Source organism: Equus przewalskii, chromosome 16 (genome assembly GCF_037783145.1).
Source record: "Equus przewalskii isolate Varuska chromosome 16, EquPr2, whole genome shotgun sequence".
Taxonomy (NCBI): domain Eukaryota; kingdom Metazoa; phylum Chordata; class Mammalia; order Perissodactyla; family Equidae; genus Equus; species Equus przewalskii.
The window spans coordinates 19,106,073-19,119,652 of NC_091846.1; the positions used below are offsets into that span (position 1 = coordinate 19,106,073).

Sequence of the window (13,580 nt, forward strand, 5' to 3'; positions counted from 1 at the left end):
GAAGTGGAACGTGCACACTTAACCGCTGCGCCACCGGGCCAGCCCCTATTGCTCATTTTTTGGTTCTTCTGCTTTTCCTTTGTTTCTCATCCCGTGTGTTTCGGACTACCAATTTGGTTAGGTAGTTTTCTATGCTGGTTTTCTTCATTTTCTCCTTATTTATTATTTGTATCTCTGTCTAATTATTTGTTTAGTGGTTACCATGAGGTTTTTATGAAAAATCTCATAGATGAGATAGTCCATTTTCTGATAACCTCTTACTTCCTTAGATTAAGCCGATTCCCTCTCTTTCCTCATCTCCTTCTCAGTTGTTTCTGTCACATCTTACGTTGTGAATTTGTGGTTAAAATGACAAGATTATATTTATTTTTGGTGTTTTCTTTCCCTTTATCTTTATCGTTATACTTGAGTGTTTGCTAACCTGTTCTTATGGATAGCTACAATTTTCTGATTTTGTCTACCTATTTATCTCTTTCCTCAGGGCTTTGTAACCTCTTTCTTTTTTTTTTTTTTTTCCCCAGGCCTGAGGGCCTTCTTGAGGATTTCTTGTCGGGGGTCTAGCAGCAATGAATTCCCTTAGCTTTTGTTTATCTGGGAAAGTTTTTATTTCTCCACCATATCTGAAGGATATTTTCACTGGATAAAGTATTCTTGGCTGAAAGTTTTTGTCTTTCAGAGTTTTGAATATATCATTCCACTCTCTCCTAGCCTGTAAGATTTCTGCTGAGAAATCCACTAAAAGCCTGATAGAGGTTCCTTTGTAAGTTATTTTCTTCTGCCTTGCTGCACTTATACGTTTTCTTTGTCACTGACTTTTGCCAGCTTCGCTACTATATGCTTTGGAGAAGGTCTTTTAGGAGATCTATTGGCTTCTTTCACTTGTATTTCCAGCTCCTTGCTCAGGTTTGGGAAGTTCTCAGCTATTATTTCTTTGAACAAGTGTTATGCTCCATTCTGCTTCTCTTCTCCCTCTAGAAAACTTATGATCATTATGTTGCAATTCCTAATTGAGTTGGATATTTCTCAGAGAATTTCTTCATTTCTTTTTAGGCTTAGTTTTCTCTCTTCCTCCATCTGGAGCATTTCTATATTTCTGTCCTCAATATTGTTGATTCATTCCTCCATAATATCAGCTCTATTGTTCAGAGAATCCATATTCTTCTTTGTTTCATCCATTCTGTTTTTCGTCTCCAATATTTCTTTTTTGCAGGGGGAAGATTAGCCTTGAGATAACTGCTGCCAATCTTTCTCTTTTTGCTGAGGAAGACTGGCACTGAGTTAATATCTGTGCCCATCTTCCTCCACTTTAGATATAGGATGCTTACCACAGCATGGCTTGCCAAGCGGTGCCATGTCCACACCCAGGATCCAAACTGGTGAACCCTGGGCCGCTAAAGCAGAATGTGTGCACTTAATCACTGCACCACCAGGCCATCCCCTCCAATATTTCTGATTGTTTTTTCTTTATAGTTTCAATCTTTTTTGTGAAGAAGTTCCTGAATTCATTGAACTGTCTATCTGCATTTTCTTGTAACTTGTTGAGTCTTTTTATGATAGCTGTTTTGAATTCTTTGTCACTTAGATTATAGATTTCTATGCCTTCAGGATTGATTTCTGGGTACTTATCATTGTTTTTCTTCTGGTCTGGAGAGTTAATATATTTTTTCATACTGCCTGACAGCCTGGATTTGTGCTTCCGCATAGTGGTGGTATTTGATCACTGCTTCCACCTGCCACCACTGAGTGGGGGTCAAGAGCTGTGTATTCTGAGCCTGCCATGATCTGTGGCTAAGCACCCAGCTGCTGCTTTTCTGGAGCTGCTGAACTGGGGTGTCCAGCAGGGGGAGGGGTGCTTTCTTTCTCCTGTGCAATCCCAGGGGGCTTCTTGCTCTTCCCTCTTTATCTGCTTTCCTGGGGTGTTAGCTTGATGAAGACACCCCCACGATAGCTAGCCACCTCTGTGTGGGAGCTTTCCCGTGGGCTGTGAGGGACCTCAGAGAGTGATGGGCTGTGGAGGACTGCCCCCTCCCCCCTTTCCTCTCAGAGCTATGCACAGGGCCTGGGTTGCTGCCCTTTGTGAAGAAGAGAAGATTCTTCTTACCTCATTCCATTTCCTCAGAGGGGCTCCAGCACCTCCACCTTCAGAAGTATGGCTGCATGGGTCTCTCAGATGTCTTTTGTGTTGTGTGGATGTCCTCTGTTGGTTTATGAATGTCCTTTTCTTTGTATCTTAGAGGGGAGAATTTAAGTGGAGAGCTCACTCTGCCATGATAATGATATCACTCCTTGAATTTGTGTTTTTAACAGGGACTGTTCACTTTTCCAACTCTGTTGAATTTTTTAATTGAGAAAAATGTTTTAAGTTCTAGAATATCCTTAAGTTCTAGAAACACTCGAGTGAGTCTTCTAATTACATCTACTTAGAATTCTCATTACATTTTTAATAAAGTTTTCTTCTGTTACATCCCTGAGTGCTGCGCTCCACAGTAGCCTCTTGTTCTAATTCATCATGTTCCTTCTCCCTTGAGCTGCTCTTTCCTTGAGTGTCTTATGCTCACTTTGCCTTTGTCTCTCACTGTATGTGAGGTCCCCCAGCACCAGTGCAGGCCAGCCTATTAGGATCTCACATGATGTGGTTCGACAGGTGGTATTTCCCAGGGGACCAGGAGCGATTAGGTCAGTGAGTTGAAAACCTCTCTTCTGAGTCACTTCAAGTCAGGCCTGTCAGTGTCAGCCTCCTCGCTCATTCAACAAATATTCAAAAAACACGTGTTGAGTACCCACTGTGTGTCAGGCCCTGCTCTGGTGTTTCGACTCCTCTCCACTGCTGCTGGTAAGAGAAGCCACTGGTTTCTCCCAAGTTGGACAGGGCTGGGACTAGGGTGAGGGAATGAGGGAAGCAGGTGCAAAATTTAAGTGGTGCCCAAAAAACGCAATGATTAAGATAAATAATATTTTAAAGCAATATGTTTAAAAAATCAAAATTAATTCAAAAATCCAAGCTGAACAAAATATCCATTTTAAATAAAGGCAGGATCCAATGGGCCAGGATTAGGGCAATAAAAGTGAGGCCAGGCCATACAAGTCAGGCCACTTCCCTCACCCTGGTTCCAGCCTTTCAAGTCCCAAAGCTGCCTGCCCATGTGGGCAGAGGGGTGGAGGGCAGACCCCCTCTCTGCTCCTGGGGCTCCACATCTCCCCTAATCATGGCATCAGGGGTCTGTAGCACAGGCTCTATGAGAAAAGCAGCACTCTTTTCAATGCACAGAAATCATCTTTTCTCCACTGAATTAAATTGCCGCCTTTATCATGTTCTAAAATCCTGTGTGTATTCTGGTCTATTTCTGACCCTTCTCTTCTGTATTCCATATTTCTCACATGACCATATCCCATATCACTAAAAGTTATTTGACATTTTAATCACTGTAATATGCCATCATTGCATATTACAATTTACTGTCATTTCCTGATTTTTTAATTCGATTATAATTTTTTGTCTTTTTTCCTATTAAAAGTAACATCATGTGACGTAAGTGTCCTAGTCTTATGCAGAACTGTGCAGCTTTTTCCTGGACTTTGCCATGATCAAAATGCTGGGCAGTGGGGTCATGAAAATAAGGTATGCTTCCTGCCCCTGAGGGCATACAATCTGTAGCAAACAAATAAGAAGACTGACATATGACAGTGGCTAGGACAGACAGCTGTACAAGGGTTTTCTGTTTCAGGTTGGTGCAAGGAGAAATGCCATGTGTCTCAGCTATGCCAAGAAATGAGACTGGAGTAGGCCAGAGCACCTGCCTGAGGATCCATCCAGAAAAGAGAACAGGGCATCTGTATTAGTCAGAGTTCTCCAGAGAAACAGAACCAATAAGCGAGAGAGCAAGATTATGAAGAATTGGCTTGTGTAGTTATAGAGGCTGGCAAGTCCAAAATCTGCAGGATGGGTGAGCAGGCTAGAGACCCAGGAGAACTAAGGCTGCAGTTCAAGTCTAAAGGCCATCAGGTTCATCAGTCTGGAGAACTAAGAAGAGAAGATATTCTAGTTCGACTTTGAAAGCCATCTGCTGCAGAATTCTTCTTGCTGGGTGGGGCAGGGAGGGTCAGCTTTTTGTTCTATTCAGGCCTTCAACTGATTGGATGAGGCCCACCCACATTATGGAAGGCAATCTGCTTTATTCAAAGTCCACCAATTTAAATGTTAATCACACCCTCACAGAAACACCCAGTGTAATGTTTGACCAAATATCTGGGCACCCTGTGGCCCAGCCAAGTTGACATATGAAATTAACCATCACAGCATCTAACAAAGCAGGAAGATGTTGAAATCCAATAGACCGGGGTGTCAGGATTCCTCAGATCCGTGACTTGGGAGAAATATCCACAGATGAAAGCCAGGGAGAAGGACAGCTGAGAAGCCAGCAGGGACAAGAGAAAGACCTTCTCTTCCTCAGTGATCAAGATTAAGACTATCCACTATGGTCAGATTCCTAAAGAGACAAGAGATAATAAAAGTATACATGGGTGGACTCTGTTTTCTGAGCTTCCCACTGTATGTGGGGAAAATGGTGCAGGATTCCCTGTTTCCTGTGAAGGAACTCCTATGGGAGAGAAAGCCCTAGAATGCAATCCCATGACCAAAGCTATATATATATCTCACAGGTTATAGACCTTTCTAGCTAAGTATCTTATATATCATAGCTCATAAACTTTGAGACCAAAACCAGAGCAGAGGTATGAGGAAATAAGCTAGAGATACTAGAAGTTAAGCTTAATTTTTGAGTTTTGTTTTTCTGTAGGCATTTTATTCCCCTTCTAAAATGTAATTTTAAAAATTATGATATTCTTTTGTAAGAATAGTAAAATGTTTAAAACAAGTTGTCCATATACTGCTATTATTGCTACTTAAAATTGTTCCACATTATGACTTTTTAAAAGTATGTACTGGGCATTTTGTTGTTGTTGTTGTTATAAGACCGTACAGATCATCATAGTTTGTATCTTATCTGGAACTCCAGTTCTCAGGTAAGATCATGATGTGTTTTTGCCTCCAGGAAACACTGTTATTTTCGTTAAAAAAGAAAGGAGTCTCAACATCACCAATCATCAGGGAAATGCAAATCAAAACCACAATAAGATATCACCTCACACCTGTCGGAATGGCTATTATCAAAACGACAAGAAATAACAAGTATTGGTGAGGATGTAGAGAAAAGGGAACCCTTGTGCACTGTTTGTGGGATGTAACTTGGTGCAGCCACTATGGAAAACATGGAGGTTCCTCAAAAAATTAAAAATAGAACTACCATATGATCCAGCAAGTCTAATTTTGAGTATTTATTCAAAGAAAATGAAAACACTAATTTAAAAATATATATGCACCCCCATGTTCATTGCAGCGTTATTTACAATAGTCAAGATATGATAACAACCTAAGTGTCCCTCAATGGAGAAATGGATAAAGATGTGGTCTATATATACAATAGAATATTATTCAACCATAAAAAATGAAATCTTGTCATTTTCAATAACATGAATGGAACTTGAGGGCATTATGCTAAGTGAAAAAAGTAAAAAAAAAGATAAATACTGTATGATCTCACTTATCTGTGGAATTAAAAAAAAAACTCATAGATACAGAGAACAGATTGGTAGTTGCCAGAGGCGTGGGAATGCAAGGGAGGGTGAAATTAGTGAAGGGGGTCAAAAGATAAAAACTTCTAGTTAGAAATAAACAAGTCATGGGGATGTAATGTACAACATGGGAACTATAGTTAATAAAACCGTATTGTATATTTGAAAGTTGCTAAGAGAGTGAATCTTAGAAGTCCTCATCACAAGAAAAAAATGTAACTATACATGGTCACAGATTAGATTAGTAGGTTAATTGACATTGTGATCATTTTGCAATATATACAAATATCAAATCTTATGTTGACACATGAAACTAATATAATGTTATATGTCAATTTAAAAAAATCCACAAAAATATAGGAGGATCCTGTGCCTTGCTTTGTGCTTCCTTTCTGTTGACTTGTGTGCTGCTGTTTGATGGACTTGCTTTTCATTGGCTCAGAAGTAATTTCTATTTCTTTTTTTTTTTAAGGTATACTTTTTGTTGAGGAAGATTGGCCCTGAGCTAACATCTGTTGCCAATCTTCTTCTTTTTTTTCTCCCCAAAGCCTGAGCACATAGTGGTATATCCTAGTTGTAGGTCATTCTACTTCTGCTATGTGGGATGCTACCACAGCATGGCTTGATGAGCAGTGCATAGGTCCACGCCCAGGACCTGAACTGGTGAACCCTTGGCTGCTGAAGCGGAGCACAGGAACTTAACTACTCCGTCACGGGGCCTGCCCTTGTCCATTTCTTAAAAGGCAAAAAAATAAGTAATAATAGTACTAAGGTTGTATTTGAATGGATCAAAAACAAGTAGCACATTTCAGATTTAATGTTGAAAAGATACTTTCAAAACTTGCAGGATAATGAACATCTTCAAATCTTTGCTCAGAAACTGCCTGAAGAGCACACTTATCAATGATTTCAGCATGGGAATACCAAGTCCTTTGCATGATGCAGACTCTGCCTCTTACTGATAAAATTCCTTCATCTTTTGTGGGTCTTTTAAAGAAATCCATCTGTGTGGAAATAAACCAAATCTAAGAGATCCCCTATACTGAAATGGCAATAGACTTTTTAACCTTGTGGTTTTCTGAAAGAAGAGAGGATGAAAGGTGAACATTTAAAAATTGCTCATCTTGGTAGCTATAAAGTGAGACTAATTAAACAAAGTCCCCTCAGATAAAAGTTTATTCGGAGAGTTTGGAGGATTAAAAACAATAATGGTAATTTTCTCAAAATCACTATCTTCTTTAGTTTCTTCACAGCTGAACACACAAATTGAGATGACAAAACCCTGGAGTAAAAAAAAATGCTGAGATTCTTTTCTCCTCTTCTCAGGTTCGTGCCTGCTTCTCACACTGGCAAAAATTAAGACCCTTCATTTAAGTTTAGCAACGTGGAGCTCCTTTAGTTTTTTGTTTGTAAAAATAAACTTTTGTCATTAAAAAAAGGTATCATAAAGCATTAGTATATACACTTCATCTAGTTCAGCTAATTTCTTGATGCCTTTCCCAGTGATAAGTTCTGTGATGTGAGTTTTGACTCAATATGACAAAATGCTTTGTCATACTTGGAAATTCCAAGATGGGAAGGGGCCGCCTTGAAAGTCCTTGATTCCTTGTCTGGGGTTTTGTTGTCTCAACTTAAGTGTATTCAGCTATGAAGGATCTAAAGCGCGAGAGTGATGTTTATTCCTTCTCCCAGACTGTGTGCAAACACAGGCCACATAGTCCATTATGGAGAGCCTGTAAGTGACACAAACTCAGACTGAATGATCGTGGTTCTCATAAAAGATGTTTTGCAAAGCCTTATGCAAATGAATATGAAAACCTGATTGAAAAGACTGTTTGGAGAATATGAGTGTTCAACTTAACCCTAGAAAAGAATTTTTAAAACCTAAAATTGAGAAAGCTATCTTTGTGTTTGGTGTTTGGAGAATATGGATGTTTGGAGAAGATGAACATTCAAATTAACCCCAGAAAAGAATTTTTAAAACCTAAAATTGAGAAAGTTATCAAAGAGTTACAAAAAACAAAAACAAAAAATACTTTAGGACCAAACAGTTTCACAGGTGAATTCTTTTAAACCTTGACAGAACACATAATTATTTTACAACTTAAACTTTTCCAGAGCACAAAGAAGGAATGTTTCCAAATTCTTTGTGAAGCCAGAAAAACAGATTTCAAAACCCAACAGAAATACTATGAGAGTATACAGAAAAGGGTCACATATTAAATTGAATGCAAAATCTTACATAAAATATTAGCAAAAACAAATAAACAGAATATTAAAAGAATGGTATAACACAATCCAAGTGCAGTTATTCAAAGAGTGCAAATACAACTCAATACTAGGAAATCTATTATCAAAATTTAACCAATCAATAGATCAATGAAGAAAAATCAAATCATAAAGAAATAATAGTAAAAGACAGTTGGCACAATTCAACATCTATCCCTAATTTTAAAAAAATCTTAGGAATAAATGAATACTTTCTCGACACATTGAGAATCTTGTCCAAAAGCTCAGTTGGGCACAATTTCCTTCCTTCGTTCCTTCCTCTCTTTTGGCTTCTTTTATTTATTTAGGTATAATTTACATACAATATAATTCACCAATTTTTAGACATGCAATTTGGTGAGGTTTGACAAGTTGAAAGAGTCTTCTATATAGAATATTTTCTTTCTATATAGAATATTTTCATCTCCCCAAAAAGTTTCCTCGGGCCTTTGCACTCAATTCCTCCCCCAACTTCTTGGCCCCTAAGAACCACTGCTCTGCTTTCTATCACGATTGTTTTGCCTTTTCTAGAGTTTAATGTAAAAGGATCTATAAGGTATGGTTTGTATCTGGCTTCTTAAATGTAAAGCCATGTTTTTGAGACTCATCCATTGTGAGATAATAGAAAATATATATTGGTCTCTAACCCCAGTTCCAGGCACAGAGCTCCTAAAACTCTTGTAAATTCGTAAGTGACAAGAGCACTAGGAGCATCTTTTGTTCTATTGAGATGACTCTGAGTAGGCTCCCTAGATGTCTTCTGGATGGGGGCTGGTCCCCAGAAAGATCAAGCCATGGTTAGAAGCTAGGAATTTTCAGCTCCCCTCCCCCACTTCTCTAGTGAGGGGAGAGGGGCTGTAATAGAGTTAATAATTGATCATGCCTACGTGAGGAAGCCTTCATAAAATCCCAATAGCAAGGGGTTCAGAGAGCTTCCAGGTTGGCGAGCACATCCACGTGGGGAGGGTGATGCACCCCAACTGCACAGGAACAGAAGCTCCTGCTCTCAGGACCTCCCCAGACCTGGCCCTATGGATCTCTTCATCTGGCTGTTCATCTCTATCCTTTATCATAGCCTTTAATAAACGGTAAACATAAGTAAGTGCTTCTCCGAGTTCTGTGAGCAGCTCCAGTGCATTAATCGAGCCCAAGGAGGGGGTCATTGGAACCTCCAATCTATAGCCAGTCAGACAGAAGCAAAGGTGATAACCTGGGCTTGCCATGGCATCTGAAGTGGGTGGGAGTCAGGGGGGCAGTCTTGTGGGACTGAGCACTTAACCTCTGGGGTCTGACACTATCTCCAGGTAGATAGTGTTAGAATTGAGTTAAATTATAGGACACCCAACTGCCGTCACAGAATTGCTTGTTGTCAGGGAAAAACCTCCACACATTTGGTGACCAGAAGTGTCAGAAGTGTTCTGTGTAAAAGGAGACACACAGGAAGGAAGCTCAATAGGAAAGAGCTGGGTTTTTCCCTATATAGGAAGGAAAAAACTGAGTGTTTTCTGTTTTATCCATGTTATTGCATTTATCAGTATTTTGTTCCTTTTGATTGCTGAAGAATAGTCAATTGAATGGCTGTGTCACAATTTGTTTATCCATTCATTAGTTGATGGAGATTTAGGTTGTTTTCTGCTATTATGAATAAAGCTGCTATAAATGTTCGTGTACATATGTTTTTATTTCTCTTGGGTAAATACCTAGGAGAGGAATTGCTGGATCATATGGTAAGTGCATGTTTAACTTTAAAAGAAAGTGCCAATGGGTCGTTTTATTTATTTATTTTTTTGAGGAAGATTAACCCTCAGCTAACATCTGCTGCCAATCCTCCTCTTTTTGCTCAGGATGACTGGCCCTGAGCTAACATCTGTGCCTGTCTTTCTCTACTTTATACATGAGAAGCCTGCCACAGCATAGCTTGCCAAGCAGTGCCGTGTCTGTACCCAGGATCCGAACTGGCGAACCCTGGGCCACCAAATCTGAACGTGTGAACTTAACCACTACGCCGCCGGCCGGCCCCTGACAAACTGTTTTCTTAAGTAGCTATACCATTTCGTATTATTACTAGCAGTGTATGAAAGTCACAGTTCCTTGGTGTATAGTTAGTGATAATTCATTCTGATTTTAATTGCATTTTCTTGATGACTGATGATGTTAAACATATTTCCATGTGCTTATTTTTAGTTCCTAACATCTTCTTTAGTGAAGCACAATTCTTTCGCACATTTTAAAAATTGAGTTGTAAGAGTTTTTATATATTCTGGATGAAAGTCCTTTATCAAAATGTTTTGCAAATATTTTCTCCTACTCTGTAGCTTGCCTTGTTTTCTAAAGTGACTTTTGGAGAGCAAAAGGTTTTAATTTTGATGAAATCCAGTGTATTGTTTCTTTTAGAGCTCATGTTGTCTCCCATTTAAGAAATCTTTGCCTAACACAAAGTCACTGAGATTTTCTCCTTTTTCTTCTAGAAGTCTTATAGTTTGGGTTCTTACATTTAGGTCTATGTTTCAGTTTGAGGCTTATTTTGTTGTTGTTTTTGAGTTTTGTTTTGTACAAGGGGTGAAGTAAGGGTCATGGTTATTTCATATGTGAATATCCAGATGTCCCAGCACCATTTGTTGGAAAGATTATCCTTCTCCTCCATTGAGTTGTCTCAGAAACTGTAGAAAATCAATTTGCCATAGAGGCCTGAGTATATTTCTGGAATCTCTATTGTATTCCATTGATTTATTTGTCTTTCTTTACACCAATACCACACTATCTTGATTATTGTGGCCTTATAATACAGCTTGACATCAGGTAGTGTTAGTCCTCCAACTTTGTTCTGTTTCAAAATTGTTTTGCCTCTCTAGATCCTTTGCATTTCCATTTAAATTTTAAAATTCAATTGTCAATATCTATAGAAAAGCCTTCAAGGATTTTGATTAGGATGGGATTGAATAGATCAACGTGGAGAGAGAATAGACATCTTAACAATATAGGGTCTTCTGAACCATTAGCATATTATATCCCTCCATTTAGCTAGGGTTTCTTTAATTTTTCTCAGTAATAATTTTGTATTTTTTTTAAGATTTTTTTTTCCTTTTTCTCTCCAAAGCTGCCTGGTACATAGTTGTATATATATATATAAATATTTATATACATATTTTTTTATGTATATATATATATATATATATATTTTTTTTTTAGTTGTGGGTCCTTCTAGTTGTGGCATGTGGGGTGCCGCCTCAGCGTGGCTTGATGAGCAGTACCATGTCCGCACCCAGGATCCAAACCAGCGAAACCCTGGGCTGCCGAAGTGGAGCATGTGAACTTCACCACTCGGCCATGGGGCCAGCCCCACCACAGAATGTTTTTGCTAAAACGTTCTAGCTTCTGAATCCACTGGTCCCTGTCAGTCTCAATCCTACTGGTCCTCTTCAGCACCTAACACTGGACCATTCCTTCTTTCTTGAGGCTCCCTCTTCCCTGGACTTTGTGTCCTCATCCTGTCCTTGCCTTCCTTCTAGCCCTTGGATTGTCCTACTCTCTTTCCTCACAGGTACTGCCCTGTTCCACGTGACCACAGGAGGAACAACTGAAGCTGATCATCAATATTCCAGGTGGCTGCAGTTTCATCATCAACTGTGTTAGAGAAGACAGCTGGAAGGAAGCCTCCCTCCAACAACTGTGGGACGATGATATAAAAAAAGCGTCTTAAGAAAGATATCATTCTTGGAGTGGCTGCGTCTGGAAATTAGGGGAGAATTGCCATATTGGGCAACCTAGCAGTTTCGTGGTTTTTCCTGCTCACCATCTCAGCCTATTGAGATCTCCATGGTTTTCTTTGAGTCACTTCCTTTTTTTTTTTTTTTACCATGCCCACTTAAAAAATATATTGAAATTCACATAACATAAAAACTAACCATTCCAGAGTGAAGTCAGTGGCATTAATATATTCACAATGTTGTACAATCACTACCTCTAACCTAGTTCTAAAACATTTCCATCCTGCAAAGTAAAACCCCTCACTGGTTAAATGGCCTCTCTCCATTCCCTCCTACCCCCAGTCCCTAGCAACCATCAATCTGTGTTATGTCTCTATGGATTTATCTATTCTGGATATTTCATGTAAATGGAATCATACCATATGTGTGACATTTTGTGGCTGGCTTCTTTCACTTCGCATAATGCTTTGGAGGTTCTTGAGCCAATTTTGAACTGTTCTATTTTATTAAACTGTTCTCTGTCGCTTAATGGGAATCCCTGGTAACCCAACCCGTCTGATGAAACTTTAGTAAATAATCAACAATATTAACATTAGTATGTCAACAGCAGTGATGTCTTAGGTGCTGTTTGGCTGTTGCTTCTCCCAGAGTTGGGCTTGAGTGTAGGTAAAGCTACACTAAAGATGGGACATTTAATCAAGAAAAAAACTACAGAATATCTCACACTAACTTCCTTATTTAGCAAGATGCTACCATAAGATGCCTGACGAAAAAAGCAGAGAAAGATGGGAAAAATTGACCACAGTTGAGAGCCAGCTGTGAGGCCACCTGACTTGGACAAGAGAGATAGAAATTATAGAAATTACATCCTCCTTTCTCTGTCTCCATGCTTAACACCTGGCTGAAACAGTCCAGCCCAGCCTTACTGCAGAGACCAGGCAAGGCGGAGAAACGCTGGGAACCCAGCGCTCAAAACCAGACAGGCACCGCCCAGAACTCTCCCTAGCTTTCCCCACTGCCACCCTCAAAACCTTCTAGCTCTGAACTATTTCGTTTTGTCTTGTAGATTCGGTGTTTGCTAGGGTTTTATTAAGGTGGTATTTTTACATGAAGACCAGAAGATTATGGCAGCACACAAACACAAAATGTCCACAACAAACGCTGTTTTATCTTCACAGGAGGATTATAAGGGAAGGTTCTAGCCTCGTTTTATCCCGTTCTCTTCCTCTCCTCTTTTTTGCATCTGATAATTGTGTAGTACAAAAGAAAACAGACCCTAATCTCACTTTCCATTTGCAAGCCGTGCAAACGTTGACAAATACCTTCCGAGCCTGTCACTTGGTCTGTGAATCAGGAGATGATAACGCCTCACTTAAGAGCTGTGATGCGGCAATGAAGAAATATTTGTGAAAGGGAAATACACGTGCTCTCAGTAATCAGTGCTTATATCCTCCTCCTCGTCAGTGAACACGCCCATGTTTAATAAGAAGCGCAGCCAAACAACACTTCTCTCGTCTGCCTTCCTCGCTGCACTGTGAGCGTCTGGAGACTAGTCCTATCTGCTCCAACAGCAGGGACTCTGCTGGCCGACTCCTCCCACGTTGCCTGTCCAGGACCGAGAGAGTGTTTAGGTTTGAAAACCTAGGCACTCGGCCCAGAGCGTCCTAACCCAACCAGGCAGACGCAAGACCCGCCCGGGCAACCGCAGCCCAGGCTCCGCCCCCCTGCCGTCATTGGCCCATTCAATTCACGCTGAGCACCAATGGGCGGAGGCGGCGGCCGCGCAGTCTGAGGGAGCTGCGGGAGGCGTGCGCAGCGAGCGGCGGCCTCAGGTGGAGGGAGTCGAGGCGCTCAAAACGCAGCCGTGTCCCGGCGCCCCGAGCTGCGATGAGCACCCCAGCCGTGCCCTGCGACCTGCAGCTGCCCCCGAGTCAGAGGGCCCAGTCCGCGTTCAGAGGTGAGGCCGCGGTGGCG

The 13,580-nt window shown here is 40.4% G+C and overlaps 1 protein-coding gene across 1 annotated transcript in view; it reads left to right on the top strand.

Annotated features, from left to right (window-relative positions):
- CKAP2 (cytoskeleton associated protein 2) overlaps window positions 1-13,580 on the top strand; it is a 36,911-nt gene that overhangs the window by 7,029 nt on the left and 16,302 nt on the right. The window contains exon 3 of the mRNA XM_008539967.2: window positions 11,441-13,563. Coding sequence (XP_008538189.1) covers window positions 13,494-13,563 — 70 coding nt within the window. The 5' untranslated portion in view covers window positions 11,441-13,493. The remainder of the gene's footprint in view (window positions 1-11,440; window positions 13,564-13,580) is intronic.